Source organism: Balaenoptera acutorostrata, chromosome 2, assembly GCF_949987535.1.
Source record: "Balaenoptera acutorostrata chromosome 2, mBalAcu1.1, whole genome shotgun sequence".
Lineage (NCBI taxonomy): Eukaryota > Metazoa > Chordata > Mammalia > Artiodactyla > Balaenopteridae > Balaenoptera > Balaenoptera acutorostrata.
In genome coordinates, this window is record NC_080065.1 from 180200416 (window position 1) to 180224792 (window position 24377).

The 24377-nt window shown below is 52.2% G+C and overlaps 1 protein-coding gene across 1 annotated transcript in view; it reads left to right on the plus strand.

The window, feature by feature from the left end:
• FBN3 (fibrillin 3) overlaps window positions 1-24377 on the plus strand; it is a 64795-nt gene that overhangs the window by 31231 nt on the left and 9187 nt on the right. The window contains exons 38-62 of the mRNA XM_057540464.1: window positions 222-344; window positions 715-876; window positions 1853-1921; window positions 3142-3267; window positions 7138-7263; window positions 7645-7794; window positions 10501-10572; window positions 12465-12590; window positions 12874-12999; window positions 13449-13574; window positions 13928-14044; window positions 15363-15491; window positions 15990-16109; window positions 16826-16951; window positions 17604-17756; window positions 17901-17966; window positions 18185-18310; window positions 18721-18840; window positions 18963-19085; window positions 19909-20043; window positions 20207-20332; window positions 21270-21476; window positions 22312-22437; window positions 22991-23113; window positions 23290-23406. Of these exons, the coding sequence (XP_057396447.1) occupies window positions 222-344; window positions 715-876; window positions 1853-1921; window positions 3142-3267; window positions 7138-7263; window positions 7645-7794; window positions 10501-10572; window positions 12465-12590; window positions 12874-12999; window positions 13449-13574; window positions 13928-14044; window positions 15363-15491; window positions 15990-16109; window positions 16826-16951; window positions 17604-17756; window positions 17901-17966; window positions 18185-18310; window positions 18721-18840; window positions 18963-19085; window positions 19909-20043; window positions 20207-20332; window positions 21270-21476; window positions 22312-22437; window positions 22991-23113; window positions 23290-23406 (3120 nt within the window). The remainder of the gene's footprint in view (window positions 1-221; window positions 345-714; window positions 877-1852; window positions 1922-3141; window positions 3268-7137; window positions 7264-7644; window positions 7795-10500; window positions 10573-12464; window positions 12591-12873; window positions 13000-13448; window positions 13575-13927; window positions 14045-15362; window positions 15492-15989; window positions 16110-16825; window positions 16952-17603; window positions 17757-17900; window positions 17967-18184; window positions 18311-18720; window positions 18841-18962; window positions 19086-19908; window positions 20044-20206; window positions 20333-21269; window positions 21477-22311; window positions 22438-22990; window positions 23114-23289; window positions 23407-24377) is intronic.

Sequence of the window (24377 nt, forward strand, 5' to 3'; positions counted from 1 at the left end):
TCCAGGCCAAGTAGAACAGAGCAGGGGAGGGCGTGGGGTCGCCTGGGACAGGGCAGACCCCAGAGGCTGCTGTCCCATCAGGCTTTCTTTCTTCCCGGGGGAGGATGTGACCTTGCCCCTAAGCCTGGCCCCCAACAGCCAGGGCTTGACTCCCTGGGAAGAAGGCAGGAGGGAAGTGGGTCAAGGGAGGGCTCCCTGCTGACGGTGCCCCCACTCCACAGATGTGAATGAGTGTGCAGACCCCGTGAACTGCATCAACGGCCTGTGTGTCAACACCCCTGGCAGCTACCTCTGCAACTGCCCCCAGGATTTTGAGCTGAACCCCAGCGGGGTGGGCTGCGTGGGTGAGCACGCACTCCACTCCGGGTGGGGTTTTGGGGTCAGTGGGCTGGATGGGGCCATAGCCTGGGTCACCCAGATCAACCTGCTCCTGACAAACAGGCCCTTGGCCAGAGTGATCATCTCGATCGTCTGTTGAGATACAACCTTCTGCTCTAGACAGACAGACAGACACATGCATAGAGTCACACATGTACACAGAAATATGCACACACAGAATTCCACAGTCACACACAGAGACACCCATGCACACACAGACACACATAGAGTAACACACAGTTACACATACACAGAAGTGCAAACACACACACACACACACACACACACACCATTTCTCCCCCACCACTTGCTAACCATCCCTTTCTGCCTGTTCAGACACCCGGGTCGGGAACTGTTTCCTGGACACACAGGACCGAGGGGACGGTGGCATTTCCTGCAGTGTGGAGATCGGGGTTGGTGTCACCCGAGCATCCTGCTGTTGCTCCCTGGGACGGGCCTGGGGCAACCCCTGTGAGCTGTGCCCGCTGGCCAATACCAGTGAGTCCCTGGGGGAGTGGGGGAGGGGGAAGGCAGAGACCTAGCCCTGGTCCAGGGTCCCGCAGGGCTTAGGGGGTCATCTCTGCTAAGGGAGGGACACTGGGAACCAGAGAGGGAGGAGGGCTCGCCCTGGGTCACACAGCATATTCTCAGCAGTTCATCGTCTAGGTCTCTCCCCAAAGTCTCCTTCTGCCATCTCTTCCTGCAAATTCTTTGTGTGTTTATATTCACTTGCTCACTCAGTCAATCAACAAACATTGAGCATTCCTCTGTGTCCTTTCCTAGGGGTGGGGACCTAGAGAAGGATGAACCACAACCGCTGCACACTGCCCCTTACCCGTAAACCAACAGTCCCTGGACTGTTGAGAGTGGAACTATCCTAAGGGTCTGTTTGAGGCATAGTGATGGGTCAGGAGGAAGCCATGGAGAGGAAGGGGTTAAGGGAAGCCTTCCCAACATAGGGACTTGAATGAGGTTTTGAAGGATGAGTAGGAGTTTTCCAGGCAGAGTAGGGGAAAGGGTGTGGGGTGCAGTGGGAAGAGCATGTGCAAAGTCATCAGGTGTGAAGTAAGGAGGCAACTGTCCACCTATTCAGGTGTGTGTGTGTGTACATCCAGGGTCTTCCTTTCATGGGGGAAACTTGTGGTCACACTAGGGTCTGGTTTTGGATCACAAAGAATCCCTCCCTACCCCCAGCTACTACCACAAGATCCATCTGCTCACATGTTGAATTGTGAGCTCATGTTTACACACACACACACACACACACACACGCACACACTGGATACCCCAGGATTGGATCAATGTCTCTTGGCCCCAAGAAGCTGAGGAGGTAAGGGGATGTAGTTTCTGTGGTAAAGGGATGGAAGGCCCACTCTTGAGCCCTTTCTAGGGGACCTCCCCTCCCCTGATTCCCCTGAGCTTTGCCCAAATGCCCCATCCCACAGCCCCTCACAAGCACCTCTTTCCCTTGCAGCTGAGTACAGAACCCTGTGCCCGGGGGGTGAGGGCTTCCGGCCCAATCCCATCACCGTCATTCTGGAAGGTGAGTTCCTGGTAGACCGTCCACTGATTGACCTTCCTCTCATTCCCCCCTCAGCAGAGAGCAGAGTTGGGCAGCTTTGGGGTTGAGGGCAGATCCTCTCAGCCATCTCCTCTTCCACCTATTGGTTTATTGATTCATCCTTCTATCCAACCCCCATCCACCCATCGATCCATTCGTCTCTCATCTACCCACCCATACATCCATTCCCTATTTATCCATTCTTCCTTCCTTCTTTCCTTCTATCCATTCTTCCTTCCTTCTTTCCTTCCATCCATTCATCCATCCGTCCATCCATATATATAAGTACATTCATCCATCTACTCACCTACCCACCCACCCATCCATCCACTCATTTATCTTTTCGTCCATTGACCCATTTGCTTATTCACCCATCTAGCACTTTTCATATCCACCCATCTACCCATCCACACATCCATCCTCCCATATCCATTCATCCATCCATCCATCCATCATTCTATCCATTCATCCTTTATTCCATCCATCCTTTATTCCATCCATCCATCATTCCATCCATCCACCCACCCATCCATCCATCATTCCATCCATCCATCCATCCATCCATCCAGCCACCCTTTTATCCATGGGGGTAATGAGATTGGAGAATTCCATCAAGATGGAACTTTGATGGATGGATGGATGAAAGGATGTTCTATCCAATGAAGGGAAAGAGGATGAATTCAGGGTGACATTGACCCAGGAGAGTCTGGGTGCAGCCTCCAAATATCCAACAGCTCTTGGGTATTCTTTTTTTTAAAATTTATTTATTTTATTTTTGGCTGCATTGGGTCTTCATTGCTGCACGTGGGCTTTCTCTAGTTGCGGTGAGCAGGGGCTACTCTTCACTGCGGTGTGCTTGCTTCTCATTGTGGTGGCTTCTCTTGTTGTGGAGCATGGGCTTGCAGCGCATGGGCTCAGTGGTTGTGGCTCGCGTGCTCTAGAGCGCAGGCTCAGTAGTTGTGGTGCACGGGCTTAGTTGCTCCATGGCATGTGGGATCTTCCCGGCCCAGGGATCGAACCCATGTACCCTGCATTGGCAGATGGATTCTTAACCACTGCGCCACCAGGGAAGTCCCTGAGTATTCTTAAAGAAGCAGGACTGACTCTCCAGGACCCTGGAGAGCCTAGGGCAAGGCATGGGTGTCCCCCAAGTCCTCTGCTTGGATTTACCTTCCAATCACAGCTTCCTCACTTCCTAACAGACATTGACGAATGCCAGGAGCTGCCAGGGCTGTGCCAGGGGGGCAACTGTGTCAACACCTTTGGCAGCTTCCAGTGCGAGTGTCCACCTGGCTACCACCTCAATGAGGACACCCGCATCTGTGAGGGTGAGCTTGAACCCACCCCATCCTCCCTACCTTCCTGCCCAGCCTCACCTCCTTTTCAGGTACTGGGGCCTCACATGCCCCTCGGAGTCTGCTCACCTGCTTTGCTGCCTGGGGCCCATTGGAAGGGTGGGGAAGGCTTCCTCGGAACGTCCCAATCTACCCTCTGCTCTGCTGCCCCCTCCCCGTCTCCCCATTGCCTGACCTCCAGCCTCCTTCCCACTCAGAAATGACCTGGCTTTATCTCAGCAGCCATGCCCTTCTTCCTTTGAGCAAAAGCTGAACAAGGCTCAGAGCTAAGAGGAGGAAGGGAAAGACACCAAAGGAACAGCGATACCTTTCCTTTTCACTTGTCTCCTTACTGTCCTCTTTTGCATCTTAGTAACAATCAACAGTTAACTGGTGTCTGTGATTGCGTGTCACCACGGTGCTGAGCATCTGCATTTGTCATTTGTTCATTCACCAAAACAGCCTCATGAGAAAGATGTTCTTATTATGACCCCATTTTTCAGATGCAGAAACTAAGGCTCAAGGGGGTTAAGTCACTTGAGATACCAGCTAGTAAGTGATTGAAACTGGCTTTGAGCCCAGCCATTCTTAACCTTGAGTCTGAGCTCTTTTGATGCAATATATGAAATTCCTTCCTTCCTTTATTCATCCATCCATCCATCCATCCATCTATCTGTCCACCAATCCATTCTTTTTCTTCTTTTCAACAATGTTAACTGAGCACCTGCATGCAACCAGACACTGACATCAGCACACAAGGACAGTAGATCTTTCACTCTGATCAGCACTCTTTAGAAACTCAAGGAAATGGTGAAAGAAGGGAGAGATCTAAGATTGAAAGCCCAATTTCCTTTCTACATGGAGGTGGGAGCTGTCAAACCAGAGTCAGAACCCAAAATGCTTGAAAAATATCTCATCCCTCCCTGCCTCCCTTATTCCGTAGACTCTCAAGGGAAAAAGGGAAACGTCCTGTCATCAGATATGGCCCTGTGCTGCATTTCTTGACTGTCCCAGGGCAGGGAGACTTCAACCTGAATGTTAACCTTGGCCGTGGAGCCTCGCAGGGCCAGTTTGTGCCCTTGAGGGCTGCAGGCTTGCAGCATTTCCCAACTTTCAGACTCAAGGGCCCTGTACTCCAAAGGGTGCCATTCCCCCACCCCCCCCACTCCCGCTTAGTTTAATGCTCTGCTGTCGCCATCTTGAAATTCTTCATATACTTTGCACTGGACAAATTCTGTAGCCAGTCCTTGTCAAACATTTTGTCTAACTCCTAGAATCACTAAGTCATATGGTAATTCTATGTTTGACTTTTTGAGGAACTGCCAAACTGTTTTCCACAGCAGCTGCACCATTTTGCATTTTCACCAGCAACATAAGAGGGTTCTAGTTTCTCCACATCGTTGTCAACACTTGTTATTTTCCATTGTTTAAAATATTATCCTAGTGGGTGTGAAATGGTATCTCATTGTGGTTTTGGTTTGTATTTTCCTAATGACTAATGAGGTTGAGTACCTTTGGAGAAATGTCTATTTAGGTCTTTTTCCCATTTTAAAATTGGATTGTTTGCCTTTCTGTTGTTGAGTTGTGAGAGTTCTTTATGTATACTGGATATAAGACTCCCATCGGATATGTGATTTGCAAAGAGTTTCTCCAATTCTGTGAGTTGTCTTTTCACTTTCTCAGTGGTGCCTGCTGATGCACAACAGGTTTAAATTTTGATGAAATCCAATTTATCTGGGTTTTTTTTCCTTTTGTGGTTTGTGCTTTTGGTGTCATATCTAAGAATCCATTGCTAAACACAAGGTTATTAAGGTTTACCCCTATGTTTTCTTCCAAGAGTTTTATAGTTTTATATATATATTTTTTGGTAGATCTTTTTTTTTAATTTATTAATTTATTTTATTTATCTTTGGCTTCGTTGGGTCTTCATTGCTGCATGCGGGCTTTCTCTAGTTGCGGCGAGCAGGGGCTACTCTTCATTGCAGTGCATGGGCTTCTTATTGTGGTGGCTTCTCATTGCAGAGCACGGGCTGTAGGCGCATGGGCTTCGGTAGGTGTGCCACACAGGCTCAGTAGTTGTGGCTCGCAGGCTCTAGAGCGCAGGCTCAGTAGTTGTGGCGCACGGGCTTAGTTGCTCCGCGGCATGTGGGATCTTCCCGGACCAGGGCTTGAACCCGTGTTCCCTGCATTGGCAGGCGGGTTCTTAACCACTGCGCCATCAGGGAAGCCCGAGTTTTATAGTTTTAGCTCTCATGTTTAAGTCTCCTATTTTGAGTTAATTTTTGTATATGGTGTGAGGTAGGGATCCAACTTCATTCTTTTGCCTGTTGGTATCTAATTGTCCCAGCACCATTTGCTGAAGAGACTTTTCTTTCTGCACTGAGTGGTCTTGTTGAAAATCAATTGACTGTAGATGTCTTGGTTTGTTTCTGGTCTCTAAATTCTATTCCACTGATTTATAGTTCTATCCTTATGCCAGCACCACTCTGTTTTGATTCCTATAGCATTGTAAGTAGGTTTTGAAATGGGGAAGTGTGACTCCTCCAACTTTTTTTTCTTTTCTCAAGATTGTTTTGGCTGTTTGGGGTCCCTTACAATTTCATATGAATGTTAGGATCAGCTTTTCCATTTCTGCCAAGAAAAGAGAAGTCACTGGGATTTTGATGGGAATTACGTTGAATCTATAGATCACTTTAGGGAATATTGCCATTTTAACAATAATGAGTCTTTTAATCCATGTACACAGGATGTCTTTCCATTTATTTAGGTCTTCTCTAATTTTTTTCAGAAATGTTTTATAGTTTTCTGTGTACAAGTCTTTCACCTCTTGGGTTGAATTTATTCTTAAGTATTTAATCTTTTGGATTCTATTATAATTGGAATTATTTTCTTAATTTCCTTTTCAATTGCTTTTTGGTAGTTTGTAGAAATACAACTGAAATTTCTATGTCAGTGTGTTGATCTTGCATTCTGCAGTTGTGCCAGCTTCATTTATTAGCTCTAATAGTTTTCATTCTGTGGATTCTCTAGGATATTCTATATATCAGATCCCCTGGTTTTGTAAGTTTTTGACTGGATTCCTGAGTTCCTCAAAAGTTAATTTTGTCAGTTTTTGCTCAGCTCAATAGTTGTTTTTGTGGAGGAATAAAGCTCTGACATTCCCTATTCTGCCATTTTTGGAAATGTCACTCCTAGCTTGCTAATATTCCACCACCTGTTTTTGTATAGCCCACTAAGAAGGCTTTTCACATTTTTAGGTTATTGGAAAAAATCAAAAGGAGAATAATACTTTGTGCCACATGAAAATGACATGAAATTCACATTTCAGTGGCCATAAATCAAGTTTTATTGGGGCACAGCATGCTAGTTTGTTTACCCATTGTCTATGGTTGGCTACCTTCACGCTACCATGGCAAAGTGAATAGCTCATCAGAGACCATTGTTTGGCTCGCAAAACTGAAAAAAACATTTACTGACAGCCCTTTACAGAAAATATGTGCTGCCTCTGGACTAAGGGATCGATCAGATTGAGAATCAACTTTTTTCTTTCAAGAATATTTTATTCATAGGGCTCTCGCTTCCTATTGCATCACACTGGGAAGCACATGATTGCCCCACTCTTGGTGATAATATCATTAATTCATGAGCTCAGGTCATATTTTTTCTTAATAGAAGTGGGATCATAGTAAACTTTTTCCCCACCTAACACTGTGCCGTATCTTTACACATCACTAAGATGTCTGTGCATTTTAACCTAATCTCGAAACTAAACTCAACCGCATAGCAAAGTGGCTCTGGCAGACCTGGGTTGGGGAGTTATCCAGACAATTCCTGGATGCAGACAATTCCTCCCTCCCCCTGCAGACATAGATGAATGCTCTGCACACTCAGGCATCTGTGGCCCTGGTACCTGCTACAACACTCTGGGGAACTACACTTGTGTCTGCCCAGCGGAATACCTGCAAGTCAACGGTGGCAACAAATGCATGGGTATGAAGTGTGATGATGGGGGAGCCCAGCAGTTGTGGAAAAAACACTCGGGTGTGGGAGGGGCTTCTGGGAGTCTCCAAGCTTTGGAAGAGTGTGGAGAGGCATGTTTGTGGGAGGAGAGAGGGAGGATGAGTGTATTTGAGATGCTGGTATGCAACAGTTAACAAGGCTGCAGGGCTCAGGGACCCAGGGCTGCCATGTATGGTTGTCCAGGTTGTGCACTGCCCAAGAAACGCTAAAATGTGAAGGGCACCCTCATGTGTGATGGGGAGAGAAGTCAAGCCAGTAATTTCCAAATGGATTTGTGAATGAGTTCCTATCTCTCTGGCTCTCTTCTTCTGGTGTCTCTTGCCTGCATCCTTCACCCCAACCCAAATGCAGACATGAGGAAGAGTGTCTGCTTCCGGCATTATAACGGTACATGTCGGAATGAGCTGACCTTTAACGTGACCCGGAAGACGTGCTGCTGTTCTTACAACATTGGCCAGGCCTGGAATAGACCCTGCGAGGCCTGCCCAACCCCTGCCAGCCGTAAGTGCCCCTCCCTGGCCTTCATTCCAGCTTGGCCCTTTTTTTTTTTTTTTTTTAAAGAAATTCACGTTCTTTTATTTATTTATTTATGACTGTGTTGAGTCTTCGTTTCTGTGCGAGGGCTTTCTCCAGTTGCGGCGAGTGGGGACCACTCTTCATCGTGGTGCGCGGGCCTCTCACTGTCGCGGCCTCTCTTGTTGCGGAGCACAGGCTCCAGACGCGCAGGCTCAGTAATTGTGGCTCACGGGCCCAGTTGCTCCGTGGCATGTGGGATCTTCCCAGACCGGGGCTCGAACCCGTGTCCCCTGCATTGGCAGGCAGATTCTCAACCACTGTGCCACCAGGGAAGCCCCCCAGCTTGGCCCTTTTTAATGCAGTGTTTAATGAGGCACACCGCACTTAGGACTCCCAGATGAGCCTGTGTTGTTTTGATGAGAGCTGAAGAGTTGAAGTTCCATCCCAATCAACGTATGGAAAAATCAATACTTTTAAGGAGGGCAAGGTATCCTTCTATTTCACAGACTCGAGGAATTCAGGATGGATCAGTGAGGCTTTCATTTGTGCTACAGAACCTTGAACACTCACAGATTATTTGGGGGGGGTCAGTGAGTGAGTTCCTAGGGCCAGAGAGAAAAGCACAGCTGGTTAGAGGTACCAGGGCCCCATGAGCTGTGGGCGGAGCAAGCTTGCAGAAGCTCTGGGGAGGATTACAGAAATGTCGGTCAGGATGAAGAAGGGTATTCCAGGCAAGGAACAGCAGGAGCAAAGTCCTGAAAGAAGGACTGAGCAGAAGACCTTTTTGGCAGTTGGGATGAGACCTATTAGGATGATCTAGCAACCAGCCCAGGCATCAGAAAGAGCTGCAGGAATGGAGCGGTGAGTAGAGGGGATAACTAGGGGGTTACAAGTGTATTAGTGCTATGGACTGAATGTTTGAGTTCCCCCAAAATTCATATGTTGGAGCCCTAACCCCCAGTGTGATGGCATTTGGAGATGGAGCCTTTGGGAGTTAATTAGGTCATATGGATGGAGCCCTCTAAATGGGATTAGTGCCCTTATAAGAAGAGACACAAGAAAGGTTCTCTCTTTGCCATGTGAAGACACAGCAAGAAGGCAGACAGGAAGAGTTCTCAGCAGACACCAGATCTGCCAGCACCTTGATCTTGGACTTCCCGGCCTGCAGAACTGTGAGAAGTAAACCTTTGTTATTGGAGCCATCCAGTTCATGGTATTTCCTTATAGCAGCCTGAACTAAGACAATTTGTTTCCTAGGGTTGTGGCAACAAATACCACAAACTTGGTGGCTTAAAAAAAAAAACACACCAGAAATGTATTTTCTCACAGTCTTGGAGGCTAGACGTCATAAATCAAGTTGTGGGCAGGGTCATGCTTCCTTCAGAGGCTCTAGGGATGAATTCTTACTTGCTTCGTCCAGTTTCTGGTGGCTCCAGGCATTCTTTGGTGTTGCTTGGCTTGTACCTGCATCTCTTCCATCTCTGCCTTCAACTCATATGGCTTCTCCCTGTGTCTCCACATGTCTCTTCATTTCTTATAAGGACACCAATCATTGCATTCGGGCTACTCTGATCCAGGATGACTTTAACTTGATTGTATCTGCAAAGACCCTGTTTCCCAAAAAGGTCACATTCAGAGGGTCTGGGTGGACATGAACTTTGGGGGTGGAGGGTCATTGTTCAACCCAGTGCAGTGGTATGAGAAGGGGTCATTACTGGCTGTCTCTGAGTGCCGGGTCCTGTTCTGGGTTCTAGGAAATAAGAATAAGGTAGACCCAAGCTGTGCAGTCTGGGAGGAAACTGCAGACAGCCAAGTCTGGTTATGAGATTGTCAAGACAGATCAAATGTCACTCACAAATTATGTGCTGGGAGTTAGGTACCTACCTGAATCTTATGCACCTGAATCTGAGGTGCAGGTTGCATATGATGAGACAGAAGTCCACACTAGGCATAGGGGCCACTGAGATTGGTCTGTTCTCATCACGATACAGGCAGAAGAGCGAGTGAGGAGCAGGTAGGGACCTGGGGAAAGGTGGCATTACCCAAATGCCTGCCCATGTCTGTCAGGTGGGCCCAGGGACACCCACCCACCTGGGGATCGAGGTCGGGCAAGCAGCATCTTGGTGTCAGCAGTGGGATACAGTCAGAGAGTGAATTGCCCTGGAAGAGCCAAAGGATGGCGTCATCAGCTGTCCAGGGCCAGAGTGGTGGGCTACCCTGAGTCCTCAAGGTTGAAGTGGACTATGCTAGGGAACAGCAAAGGGAACAGCATATGCAAAGTTCTCATAGTATGACAGAGCAGGACACATCCAGACATGGAATGAAATCATATAACAGGAGGGCAGGAGATGCTGTTGGAGGAAAGGTGGGGCTGAGGATGAAGGTTCTTGAGGTCCAGACTGAAGAGTCTGCATTTTATGGTGAGGACAGTGGGGTGTGGCTGGTGGCACTCATGCAGGGAAGAGATGAGGGAGGTCATGTCTATGTGTTCGAAGATCACCCCGCACAGGTGTATGGCACCCGTAACCCTCCCAGTGCTGGTCAGAGTGGTGGGAGGGAGAGGGACTAGTTATCAGAGGCCAGGTGAGCACTGGGCTACAGGGATAGACAAGCTGATCAGAGGAGGAGGAGGTGTCCACCCGGGGAGGCTGCAGCCCCAGCGCCCTGCCTTCCCCATTCTCCTTTGCCCAGTGGATTACCAGATCCTGTGTGGAAACCAGGTTCCCGGGTTCGTCGTTGACATCCACACAGGGAAGCCCCTCGGTGAGTGACCACCACCCTCCTGCCTGTAGCCCCAGGTCACTCTGTGCCCAGAGCCCTGCCCCCTCTCTTCCCCGCCCCCCACAGCTCTTTCCCTTCCACCCTCCCCCACCCCACACCCTCACTCTTCCAACTCCCCAGGCCTGGAATCATGCCCCTTTTTTAAAAAAAAACAATGAGAGTATTTTTATTAAATTGTTATTCATTTTTTAAAATTCTGTAAAAATACATAACATAACATTTACCATTTTAACCATTTTTATGTGTCCAGTTCAGTGGCATTAAGTACATTCACACTGTTGTGCAACCATCGCCAACATCCATCTCCAGAACTTTCCATCTTCCCAGACTGAAACTCTGTCCCCATTAAATACTAACTCCGATCCCCCTCCCCCAGGTCCTGGGAACCGCCATTCTACTTTCTGTCTATAAATCTGACCTCATAGAAACAGATTCATATAGTATTTGTCCTTCTGTGTCTGTCTTATTTCACTCAGCGTAATGCCCCCAAGGTTCATCCATGTTGCAGCGTGGAGCAGAACACTCCCTTTTTAAGTTAAATGAGGTTTTGTACAATTTAATACCTCAATGCCAAATTTCAGCTGTGTGGTGTTTAATTGATGAACCTATTTTCAGTTGTTTTCATTCCATGGTTGTATTCTCCTTATTTTCAACAATTGGAACAGAGCAGATAAGAGCAACTCCCCCTCCAGTCACCCCCTCAAATCTAAGTCTCCCTCATACTCTCCCAAGATCATAAGTCAGTCTCCCATGGATGGATACAGGCTGATTCCAGGTTCTTTTATATAAACAACAGATTTATTGATATATAATTCATGCTTTACGCCTGGAGTATTTCTTTCTAGTTCTTTCTTCATGCATTTAAACACACATAGAGATCCGCCTTTGAAAATGCATGGCATTGTTTTCTGGGGAGTTGGACATAAATTCTGTGCTTTCTTATGTCTTGTCTGCAACTTATTTTTTTCACCCAGCAAAGAGTCATGAAGAACCAGCCAGGTTCCTACACTCAGCACTGCCTCCCTCTTTGCCCTGCTTTGTAGTATTCCATATATGGACACATCCCAGGTCATAAGTCAGTCCCCCATGGGTGGACACATAGGCAGATTCCAGGTTCTTTTATATAAACAACAGCTTTATTGAGATATAATTCACTTCACCCATCAAAAGTGCACAATTCAGTGGGTTTTCATATATTCACAGAGCTGTGCCCCATCACTTCAATTTAAGTTTGAACAATTTCATCACACAAAAAGAAACCCTGTCCCCATGAACAGTCATTCCCCATTCTGCCTTCCCCCAGCCCCTGGCAACCACTATTCCACTTTCGATCTCTTTGGATTTGCCTGTTCTGGACGTTTCATATAAATGGAATCGTACGATATTTGTCCTTTGGGGACTGGCTTCTCTCACTGAGCATCATGTTTTCAAGGTTCGTCCACGTTGTAGTGCGTGTCAGTGCTTCACCCCTTTTTCAGGATGAATCATAGTCCCTTGTAGGGAGGGACCACATGTTGTCATCCACTCCTCTGGTGATGTTTCCAGTTTCTTGCTAAACGTCACCACAGGTCCTCCCCTGCAGCTTCCTGCTCACACACAGGGCTGCTTCATTCCCGGAGACCCCACAAAGCAGGCTTGCTGGGTCACAGCAAATGTGCATATTTGTTGAGAAAGAGGCTCTCTCCCCCTGCCTTCCCTCCCACATCCTGATTTCTTTCCGGTGTGAACAGATATATAGTTTGGCCACTGCAGAATTCTTCAAGTGTGTGCTGGTTGGGGGACACGTCTTCTCCTAGACTGCATGATCTCTTAGGTCAGGGTCCCCAGACGTTGCCGGGGGCTGGGCTGCTCCTGACGGCTGGCGCCCTCCCCAGACATCGACGAGTGTGGGGAGATCCCTGCCATCTGTGCCAATGGCGTCTGCATCAACCAGATCGGGAGCTTCCGCTGCGAGTGCCCCACGGGCTTCAGCTACAACAGGGTGCTGCTGGTCTGCGAAGGTGCCGCCCCCCTGCCTCCCCAGCCCCGGGTGGGATGCTGGTCCCCCCTCCCAGCCTGTGCTCTCTGGGCAAGTCTTTTAAACCCCGTGAACCTCAGTTTCCCCCTCTGCGTATGGGGCTAACGCCTTTCCGAGGGGCTCCATCCCACATCACCCCGCTCAATGTGGTTCTGGCTGCTTCTGGAGGGACCACCTGCCCTGAAGTGGGGGGGGGGCTGGGTTTAGGGTTTGATTCTGCAGGGAAGAGTCTCTTTCAACCCCACCCCGCTGGCTGTACTCCCCAGACGTGGACGAGTGTGCCAGCGGGGAGAGCCCCTGCCAGCAGAATGCCAACTGCATCAACATCCCCGGCAGCTACCGCTGCAAGTGCGCCCGAGGGTACAAGCTGTCGCCAGGGGGGGCTTGCGTGGGTAAGTGGGGACCCCAGTCGGGAGGTGAGGGAGTTGGGTGTAGGACAAAGCCAGACTCTGCCTCCCTCTGTGACTTGGGTAGGGCACGGCTCTGTCCGGGCTTTGTTCCTTGGCTGTACTTTCTTTTGGGGGGGGAGCTGTGCCACGTGGCTTGCAGGATCTTAGTTCCCTGACCAGGGATTGAACCCGTGCCCCCCTGCAGTGGAAGCGTGGAGTTATAACCTCTGGACTGCCTGGGAATTCCCTCCTTGGCTGTACTTTGGGGTGGGGGTGCTGAGAGCATCTGTTAACAGGGGAGTCATGAGGGTGAAATGGGAGGTGAAGCATTTCCCCTGGGACAGCAGCTAGAATGGGTAGGCGGTCGGGCTTGCCCACTGCCACGTGTGATGGCTCGGGACACACTGTGGGGTGGGGACTCCGGGGGCACCACACTCCCTGCCCTCCCTCAGGACGGAATGAGTGTCGGGAGATCCCAAACGTCTGTAGCCATGGCGACTGCGTGGACACAGCTGATAGCTTCATGTGCCTGTGTCACCGTGGCTTCCGGGCCTCAGCAGACCAGACCCTGTGCATGGGTGAGAGCCCCCTCTGCTCCTTCCTCTTAGGCCAGGCTGCCAAGGGCGAGGGGCCATGGGTCTACACCTCCCCTAGGGTGGGGATGATGCTTCTGCCCATCCTGATTCACAGACAGCTGTGAGCCCTGGCACCTGAGACCTTAGGTAAATGACTTATTCACCTCCCTGCACCTCAGTTTTCCCATCTGTAGAATGGAAGTGATACATAGGGGTATTTCCCAGCCATCACTTCCCATCCACCTGGGCAGGGTGAAGTGCAGGAGAGGGGGGCTGGGTCCAGCCAGGCCCTCACTGCCCAAGCTGCCCGATGCCCTGGGTGAGCTGGGCGGGGATCAGGGGCTTTGCTCTGACAGACGTCGACGAGTGTGACCAGCAGCCATGCGGAAATGGGACCTGCAAGAATATCGTCGGCTCCTACAGCTGCCTCTGCTTCCCTGGCTTTGTGGCGACACACAACGGACATTGCGTGGGTGAGCTGCCCGGGCTGGTGGGCAAGCCTCAGTGCACCCCCACTGAAAAGTGGGTTCTTGGCTTGAGGGCACCCCTCTGAAATTAATGATCTCGCCCCAGGGATGCCTTCAGAAAAACAACCTCAGGGGATTGAAAACTAGTTAACCATAAAGTTCTCCAAACCCCTTCAATTGTCAAGTACCGAGGGTCCCTCACTAGAGCTTACACTCAGGTTGATGAGAAGGAGATGGACAGTACAGAGAGAAAGGTGAACAGTGAATACAACACCTGGGTGGTGGGATGCTGGCAGTTGAGTGCAATGGTTGAAAGTGGATTCCAAGGTCAGGTGGTGTGAATTCAAATTCCAGCTTTGCCATCTGCCAGCTGTGTGACCCTAGGCAAGTCATTTACTTCTCTGTGCTTCAGTTTCCTTCTCTGTAAAAAGAAGGTTAATACTAATACCTACCTATCTTAATATCAGACCAAATTGACTTCTGAACAAGGAATATTACCAGAAATAAAGAGAGTCAATGTATATTGATTAAGGGGTCATTTCACTGAGAAGACATAACAATCATAAATGCATATGCAGCTAGCAATAGAACTTCAAAACACATGAAGTAAAAATTGATAGAACTGAAAAAGAAATAGACAAATCCATAATTTCAGTTAGAGGATTTAACACTCCTCCCTCAGTAATAGAGGGATCAAGTAGAAGATCAGTAAGAATATAGAACACCTGAACAATCATGTGAACCACCTAGACCTGAGTGATATTTATAGAACATCCCAGAACATACATTCTTCTCAGGTGCACGTGGACATTCACCAGGAAAGACCATATTCTGGGCCATAAGATAAACAACAAAATTTTAAAAATTGAGGTTACACAAGGTAGGTCCTTGGAATGTAAGTGAATTAAACTAGAAATCAGTCACAGAAGGATATCCAGAAAATCCCCAAATGTTTGGAAGTTAAACAATATACTCCTAAAGAATCCATAGAAAAAAGAACAAATCATAAAGAAAATTAGAAAACATTTTGAATTAAATGAAAACAAAAACACAACATAACAAAATTTGTGGGACGCAGCTAAGGTAGTATGTACAGGCAAATTCATAGCCTTAAATGCTCATATTAGAAAATATTGGTGTCTGCTTTATAGGATAGTTATAGGATAGTTTATAGGATAGTTGGAGGGTTAATATACAGCTGGTATATAAGTGCTCAATAAATTGAAGTCACTGCCATCAACTCAACTTTGTGAACAGAAGAGCAAGGGAGGCTCAGAGCCCTAGGCTATGTGGGTGACCCCGCTGGCCCATCTTCCATCTGCAGACATGGATGAATGCAGCACCATCATGGGGCAGGTGTGCCGATTTGGCCAGTGCCTCAACACAGCAGGCTCCTTCCACTGCCTCTGCCAGGATGGCTTTGAGCTCACGAGTGATGGGAAGAACTGCATAGGTGAGTCTCACCATGGTGCTGGAAGCCATCTCAGCCAGCCCCTACTCCAAGTTTACCTGCAGTTGGTACTTCCGAGTGAGCATGGATCCATTTCATAACCATGCATTTATTTTAAGGTATAAAACCAGCACATCACACCTATGTTTTCACAGGGTTTGTGGTTTAGGGTGAGGCTGTCTTGAAGCTCTAAGTTTTATGAAGTATGGTATAATAGAGGTGTTGAATGGATGCCATGGAAACCATGAAAGGGGTGTGCAAGTGGCTTGAAATTAGGAACTTTGCTTCCCCTTCCCCTGGCTCCACCTATAACCCCCATCAAGACCGAGAATATTCTTCTCCAGATGTCCCTGTTTTCCTGAGTATCAGCCCTTCCTCTGGATCCAGAAAGGCTTGTCTGGGGGCCTTGGCCATCGTGCAGTGACCATAGGTGCCGGCCCTAGCCGCTGGCAAGCCCCTGCCACCAGCTGGTGCTGGGACCCCTCCTCCTCCTCTCCCCAGATGCCAACGAGTGTCTCAGCCTCGCGGGAACCTGCCTGCCAGGCACTTGCCAGAACCTTGAGGGCTCCTTCCGCTGCATCTGTCCCCCCGGCTTCCAGGTTCAGAGTGACCACTGTGTCGGTGAGTGGCCTCACCTCCCAGCTCTGGGGCCAGGGAGGTACCTCCGGGCCTCTGATCTTCCCCCATCTGTAAAATGGGAATGCCAGCTGGGGTGGTGGTGAGTGAAGAGATGCATTTAGCACAGCACCCAATACAGCTCCGTATACTGTTACTGTTATTAGGATGCTCTCTTGGCTCAGGGCTCTCTCTCTCTGGGGCCCCCAGGCTTCCTCGTGAATCCTATAAAATGGGCATGGGTGTGGGTCTCACTGCACCAAACATGGAACTTCTCACCTGATGAGTGGTGGTCAAGGACCAGTCTGGCCTGAACACCTCTGGTCCATTCATCCACTTGGACTAGCCTTGTACAGCCTGGGCTAATGTGGGCCAATCTGGCCTGAGCAGATGGGCTAGCCTAGTACAATGCAAGCTAACTTCTTCCACTGTAGGCTAATTTTATCTAGTCTTAGTTAGCTCTGTATAAATTTACTCTCTAAAGATGAACTTTTCCAGACCACGACCCCTAACCTGGAGACACCTTCTAGGAAAGACCCCCCCACACACTGCCCACCTGGTGCTCCAGCTAATCCTGAGTCCTGGGGACCCCACCCTACATCAGTCCCTGGACCCTCCCTGGCTGGGCCCCCCACTCCGTCTGCCCCTCCCAGCAGCCGAGGCCGCCCACCCCAGTGGAGGGCCTGCTGCACCCCACCCACCTTATGTCCCTGCCCCTCCAGACATCAACGAATGCTTGGAAGAGCCCAACCTGTGCCTCTTTGGCACCTGTACCAACAGCCCCGGGAGCTTCCAGTGCCTCTGCCCGCCTGGCTTTGTCCTGTCTGACAACGGGCACCGTTGCTTTGGTGAGTCTGGGGCCAGGGAGCACACAGGGTTAGGGAAGAGGTGGGAGGTGGGGTGGGGAAGAGCTGGATCACCCAGAAAGGGGGCTGCAGTTTCTTGTATGGATCTCCAGGAGCCTTGTCCAGTGTGGGCTAGCCTCACCCAGGCTGAGCTGGCCTCTTCTCTCCCAGGTTAGGGCAAAAAGGCAGAGGGCAGGGCAACTCAACAAGTATTTGTTGTTATGGGGGCCAATGGTGAACCAAACCCCAACCTATCTGTAAGGACATCTCAGGCCGGTGGTGGTCCAGGGCTGACTGGGTGTCAGTAACGAGGATTTGGAGTCTGAAATCTTGGGTCCTCTGGCTCTCTGGAATGAGTCACTTTGCCTCTCCAGGAAAGGAATTCTGATCCAAGAATAACGTGGCTAGGTTTGACTATTCTCCCAGCCTGGGATGACCCCCACAGATGTGAATGTGGGGTGTTGCTGGAAGGGATTCTCAGATTTTCAGCAAAAACCCCGGGACTGACCCTCATTGGCCCGGTGTGGCTCACATGTCCGTCCCTGAACCAATCACCATGGAGTGATTCTGGAGCATTCTGATTGGTTGCTGGTAGGGTCAGGACCACCCTATTCATGAGGACTGGGGTGGCTAGCCCTCCTCCATCACCCCACAGACACACGGCAGAGTTTCTGCTTCACCCATTTCGAGGCTGGAAAGTGCTCGGTACCCAAAGCTTTCAACACCACCAAGACCCGGTGCTGTTGCAGCCAGAGGCCCGGCGAGGGCTGGAATGACCCCTGTGAGCTGTGTCCTCAGGAGGGCAGTGGTGAGCACCCACCCCCGTCCAGTCTCCCCTGACCCTGCCTGCCTGCCCCCATCTGCTCTCCTTCAGCCTTCCCTACACACAGGGGCATCCTGGGGGCTGCACGTGGCCCCAGACCCTCACCTCCCTTCCCCTCTCGGTGTCCAGCCGCCTTTCAGGAGCTGTGCCCCTTTGGCCACGGGGCAGTCCCAGGCCCGGATGATTCTTGGGAAGGTGAGCCCCTCGCCCACATGCTAAGAGCCCCCCTGGGCCACCGCAGTCTCCTCCTTTCCCGCCCAGCCCTGTCTGGGCTCTACCCTGGTTCCCAAGTCTGAGGCTCCCTCCTCGACCCATGGGTAGCCCTGGACCCCACCCCCCTGGAGGGAAGGAAGAGACCCTGAGTGTGGCCAGGGCATGACAGATGCCGTGCCTGCAACCTCCGCTACCTGCAGACGTGAACGAGTGTGCGGAGAACCCTGGCGTCTGTGCTAACGGCCTTTGTGTCAACACTGATGGCTCTTTCCGCTGCGAGTGTCCTTTTGGCTACAGCCTGGACTTCACAGGTGTCAGCTGCGTGGGTGAGTGACCAGCCCGCCCCAGCCTGCTTCCCAGGGGAGGAAGGAGCCGGGGAGGGCAGACACCACCCAAGGCAGCACCCTGCTGCTCAGCCACTGTCCAGTGTCCCCCACCCACTCGTCCTTCTTGCTGATGTTTATTCCCTCATTCATTTATTCATTTACTTACTCATTCATTCACGCATTCGCACACTCTTCATTCATTTACTTGCTCTTCACTCATTCATTCACTCACTCATTTACTTATTCATTTATCCATTGAACACATACTGCATGCCCGCCCTGCGACCAGCCTAAAGGTGCAGCAGATCTGGCCCTATCCAGTCTGTAGGCAGCCAGCAGGAGGCAGACAGGATCATGTCAAGGGTGGGAGCCCTTGGCAGGCTCTGACTACCCCTTTACCCCCACCCCAGACACAGACGAGTGCTCTGTCGGACACCCCTGCGGGGAAGGCACCTGCACCAATATCATTGGAGGCTTCGAATGTGCCTGTGCTGATGGCTTTGAGCCTGGTCCCATGATGACCTGTGAGGGTACGACCCTGCCTGCCCAGACCTGGGCTGTGTGATGGGGGTGAGGGGGGCTGGCCTGAGAGAGGGACAGGGGGTCCCGCAGGCAGACCCCGACCAGCCGGCACCTCCACTGGCCTCCCCAGACATTGACGAGTGCTCCCTGAATCCCCTGCTCTGCGCCTTCCGCTGCCACAACACTGAGGGCTCCTACGTGTGCACCTGCCCGGCTGGCTATGCCCTGCGAGAGGATGGGGCCATGTGCCGAGGTAGGACCCGTATGGGCAGGCGGGCTATGGATAGGGCCCTGGGGCTCCCCATGCCTCAGTCCCGAGAGAAAATGAAGAAATAAGACCTCTGCCTCCAAGGGTGGGAATGAGCAATAAGTGATAAAGTGAGGGGAGAGCTGAGGCAAGTGAGGGTGCAATGGGTGCTCTTTTGTGAGTAGTGGTTCTGTTTTTATAGTTATGAAAGGGGGTGCTAGCATCTCCTTGGCTCCCCAATCTAACAGAACAGTGAGTGTGGCTTTGGGGGCCTCTCCAGTTGTGGCTGGACATGCTCTGAGTGGGCTAGCACAGTGGGGACAGCGATTGTGCCCCCAACCCAGGGACATGTGGCAATACCTGGAGACATTTTTTATTGTCACGGGTGGGTGGGTGGGTGCTACAGGCATCGAGTGGCCAGGGATGCTATTCAATATCCTACAGTGTGCAGAAGAGCCTCCCACCACAAAGAATTTTCTAGTCCCAAATGTCCACAGTGTCGAGGGTAGAAACCCTGGCCTGCGACTTGGTCCCTCAAGGGCTATTTCAGAGTCAGTGTTCCAGGGACCACAGTGAAGGCCAGACAGATTCACAGACCCTGATGTAGGCAGGGGATGCGAGTGTTTGGGGCAGTTGTGACCCCCCCCACCTCCCTTGGCTTCCCAGGAGGTCTGGGACGGTCGGGGGAGGAACGGGCACCTGGCAGTGCTTCAAGGACCTCACTCTGGCCCACCGAGGCCACCGAGGGGTGGGGTCCAGGTCCTCACATCCTGGAGCTGGTCCATGGTGTGTCTGGCCTTGAGCGCCATTGGTCTGGGGTTGCCCGCAGATGTGGACGAGTGTGCAGACAGCAAGCAGGACTGCCACGCCCGGGGCATGATGTGCGAGAACCTCATTGGCACCTTCACCTGCATCTGCCCCCCGGGCATGCGGCCCCAGCTGGGCTCTGGGGAGGACTGCACAGGTACAGGAGGGCTTCAGGCATGCAGGGCCTCCGTGCCCCCGACGGACGGGAGAGTTCAAAGCCAGAGGGTGTGGGCGGGCAGACATCGACCCTGGAGGTGGAGACCAGCTCAAGGGACTCTGGCCTCCCCCAACCCCGGCCTGCCGCATCCCTCCCGCCTCAGATGACGATGAATGCCGTGCCCAGCCCAGCCTCTGTGCCAATGGCCGCTGCATCAACACCGCAGGCAGCTTCCGCTGTGACTGTGACGAGGGCTTCCAACCCAGCCCTGGCTTCACTGAGTGCCACGGTGAGTGTGGCCAGGCCCAGGTACGGGGGACATAGCCACCCAGCATGTGGCACCGCCACCTGGGAGCTCCCCAAGGCGGGGACGGGGCCAGGGGCACCGAGGGGGTCACTGAGCCAATCCAGACACACGTGTCCACCGCACGCCCCCAGCTTCCCTTTGTCCCTTCAGTCAAACCCCCTGGAAGATTAGAGCATCTTCCCCCTGCCCTGTCCATCATCACACCCAGGAACCGGCCCTCCCCAGGTTCACCACTTCCTAGGGGCTAAGCCTGGAGGGCGACCCAGTGGTACCGTGTGTCCTGGCGACCTGTCTGTCCCTGTCCCCACAGTCCTTGCCACTCTTCTCCCTTTTTACTCTCCCCCCACCCCGAGCACAGTCTCCACCCCGCAGCTTCAGACCAAGCGTGTGTATCCAGCTGCCTCCTGGACACCCCCATCCCCCATGCACCCCAGATTCAGCTCAGCATCTTTGCTCCCCAAGCCTCGTCTCAGCGATGCCCTACCTCCCACCCAGACCCCCAAGCCAGCCTTCTGGGGTAACCCAGTGGCCTCCTCCCCACTTTCCTCGACGTTACCCCTCGCTCTGTCCCTACTGTCTGTCCTGGACGCCACCACCTTTTGCCTCCACGCTGTCCCTTGTTCTCTCTGCGGCCAGAGGGATGCTGCCCTCTGACCTCAGGAAGCCATCCTCTGCAGCCCAGGGGTACCTCTCCGATTTGGGGTCTGCAGCTTCTGCCACAGCCCGGCCCCAGCCCCGAGAGGGCGTTTAACAGCACTAGGCAACCACAGCTTGCAAGATGTCACCCCATGCACTGGCACAGATGCTTCGGAGATGCTGGGAGCCCACGTGTAGACTCTCAACACCGCTGGACGCCACGGGGAAGGGGCACCCAGACAGCTCGTTCCTCCCACCCACCATCCCCACCCGTTCTCTCCAGACACCAGGCAAGGGCCCTGCTTCTCCGAGGTGCTGCAGGCCACGTGCCAGGCTCAGTCCAGTGGCGGCGAGGCGGTCACCAGGGCCGAGTGCTGTTGCGGGGGTGGCCGCGGCTGGGGCCCCCACTGCGAGCTCTGTCCCCTGCCCGGCACTGCCGCCCACAAGAAGCTGTGCCCCCATGGCTCGGGCTACACCGCCGATGGCCGAGGTGGGTGGGGAATCTGTTCACGGTTATGTGTCTGTGCTCCAGCTGGTGTTAGAGTACGTGAGCCAGTGTGTGCATCTCGGTGCTGGCAGGTGTGTGGACCAGCGTGAACCAGAGCCTGTTCGTCGCTCTGCGTGTATGCATGAACTTGGGTGGGATGGGGGAGCAGGTGTGTGAGCCAGCGTGTGTGTGTGTCCTTTGTTCTGTGTGTGTGGGCTCATTAGCATGTGAGCTGGTGTGCATCCCCCTGTGTGTGCAAGCTTGAGCGGGTGAGCTGGTGTGCATTCTGTGTGTGAGCTTGTCCTTGTGTGTGTGCACGTGCGTGTGTGCATGTGCTAGTGAGGGTGGGAGCCGAGTGAGGAGTACACGCCAGAAAGTGGGTGAGAAGGAGTGAGCTGGTTCAGTGATAAGGTCTGTGAGGGTGGGTACGTGTGTGAGCGAGTGTGAGTGTATTTCTGTGTGAGCGTGTCTCATTCAGAGGCGCCCATAAGCGTGTGTCCTTGTGATTCTGCAGAAGCGTCTGAGCGTGTGACTGGTGTGCAATGCTTGTGTGTGCATCTCTGCTTCCATGTATGTGGACGGGGTGCCCTGAGAAGGTGTCGCTGATGAGGCTATGGTGTGGGTGTGTCCCCACCACGGGGATCCTCAGCGTCCAGTGGAAGGAGTTTCATTCGCCTCAGGGTGGGGTTCACAGGGGCCAGGCCGCCAGCTCTGGGGTGCCGGGAGGGGAAGCAGAGGCTGGCCTTGCCTCCCGGGAGAGGGCCGGTGGGCCCGAGGGAGGCGGCATGCCCTGGTGACCCAGGGGGGACGGCCCCAGCCGAGCCCTGCTTGTCCTCAGACGTGGATGAGTGCCGTGTGCTCGCTCACCTGTGCCCCCACGGCGAGTGCATCAATAGCCTTGGCTCCTTCCGCTGCCACTGCCGGGCTGGGTACACGCCTGACGCCACTGCCACAGCCTGCGTGGGTGAGCCCCCTGCCCCACCCCCCGAGCCTCTCCATGCAGCGCCTGGCACACACCCCCGTGAGAAAACCGAGACCAGAAGCAAAGCATCCTTGTTTCTTCCCTCCACCCCCAGCCCGTATGGACCACTTTCCTCCTGTTATCTGCTGCATCCTAAGATTTTTCAGTCACGTTGTGTAGCAGGTGTTCATCTAAGTCAGGGTCGGCAAATTCCTGCCCGAGGGCTGAGTCCAGCCCTCCGCTTATTTTTGTTAATAAAGTTTTATTGGCACACGGCCACGCCTATTTGTTTCCTTACCCTCTGTGGCTGTTTTCCTGCCACAGAGGCAGCGTTGAGTAGCTGGGATTGAGACTGTCTGGTCCGCAAAACCAAATATATTTACTCTCTGGCTTTATACAGAAAAAAAAAAAAAAAGCCAGTTCCTTGTGTAAGCCCACAGTTTCTGGGTAGCTGGGGTCCGGGAAGGAGGCCTCAGCAGGGTGGGGGTGGGGACCCCAGCCCCTGAGCCCCCCAGGAATGTCTGACTGACCCTTCTGAGTGCTGCGTCCCCTCTAGATGTGGACGAGTGCAGCCAGGCCCCCACGCCATGTCCCTTCCTCTGCAAAAACACCGAGGGCAGCTTCCTGTGCGCCTGCCCCCGAGGCTACCTGCTGGAGGAGAACGGCAGGATCTGCAGAGGTGACATCCCTCTCTCCCCACCCACGCGCCAGGGGGCTCTGTCCCTGTTCCCCCCAGGGGCATCTCACACGCTCCCACTGCATGGGGTCGGGAGCCGTCTCCAGGGTGTCTCCCCTGGGAAGCCCGCAGTCCTGGCGGGCCCTGCCCTGAGCCCCCTGGGACCCTCTGTGCTGCAGACGTGGACGAGTGCTCCTCCAGGCAGCACAACTGCCAGTTCTTCTGCGTCAACACCATCGGTGCCTTCACCTGCCGCTGTCCCCCTGGCTTCACCCAGCGCCACCAGGCCTGCTTCGGTGAGTCCCCTCGGCCCTCGCGGCTGGTGCTTGGCCCCAGCCTTCACCAAGTAAGTGGCAAATGCACAGTGTGTGCCAGACATCAGGGACACAGGGGTGATTAGAACAAAGCCCTTGCTCTGTCGCTGCTTACGTCCTGGTGGCAACTGGGACCTCGGTCTCCTTCCTTGCCCTAGGGACCTGGGAGACCACCTTCAGGAGTCTCTCTGACCTTGGCCCAGGACACCTACCCTCACCCTTGACCTGCCGAGTCTCTCCCAGAGGGCCTCCCCAGGGTGCCCCCAAAAGCCAGGGGGCTCACGCAATCCAACCGTCACTTCTTAGTGTCTTGTGACCTGGGAGAACCAGACCTCCCTCAAGGGCTGAACCTAGACACGGGTAGCTTCATTCAGGCTCTCACGAATCCACTCAGCCAACACCTACTGAACACCTGTGTACCAGGCAGTGCTCTAGACCAGAGCTCAGCAGACTCCAGCCTGCAGGTCAAGCCCGGCCCCCTGCTTGCTTTTGTCAATAAAGTTTTATTGGCACACAGCCATGCCCATTCATTTACGTATTGTCTGTGGCTGCTTTTCCTACAACAGCAGAGCCAAGTTGTTGCAACAGAGTAAAAAATATTTCCTACCTGGCCCTTTAAGGAAGCAGTTTGCCTCGTCCTGTTCTAGATCCTGAGGGCACAGCAACTGAACACAAGGGTCAAGCTTGCTGCCTCATGAACCATCCCTTCTGCCAGGGAATGACTAGAAACAAACATAACAAATTACCACTGTAGCGTGTTAGTAGGTGATGTGGGACATGAAAGAAAGAAAAAGTAGAAAGCAGGGGAAGGCAATCAGGAGGGCTGCAATATAATTCTATTTTTTAAGTGAGATATAATTGACATGTAACATTATATTAGTTTTAGGTGTACAACATAATGACTCAATATTTATGTATAGTGCTAAGTGATCACCATAATAAGGCTAGTTAAC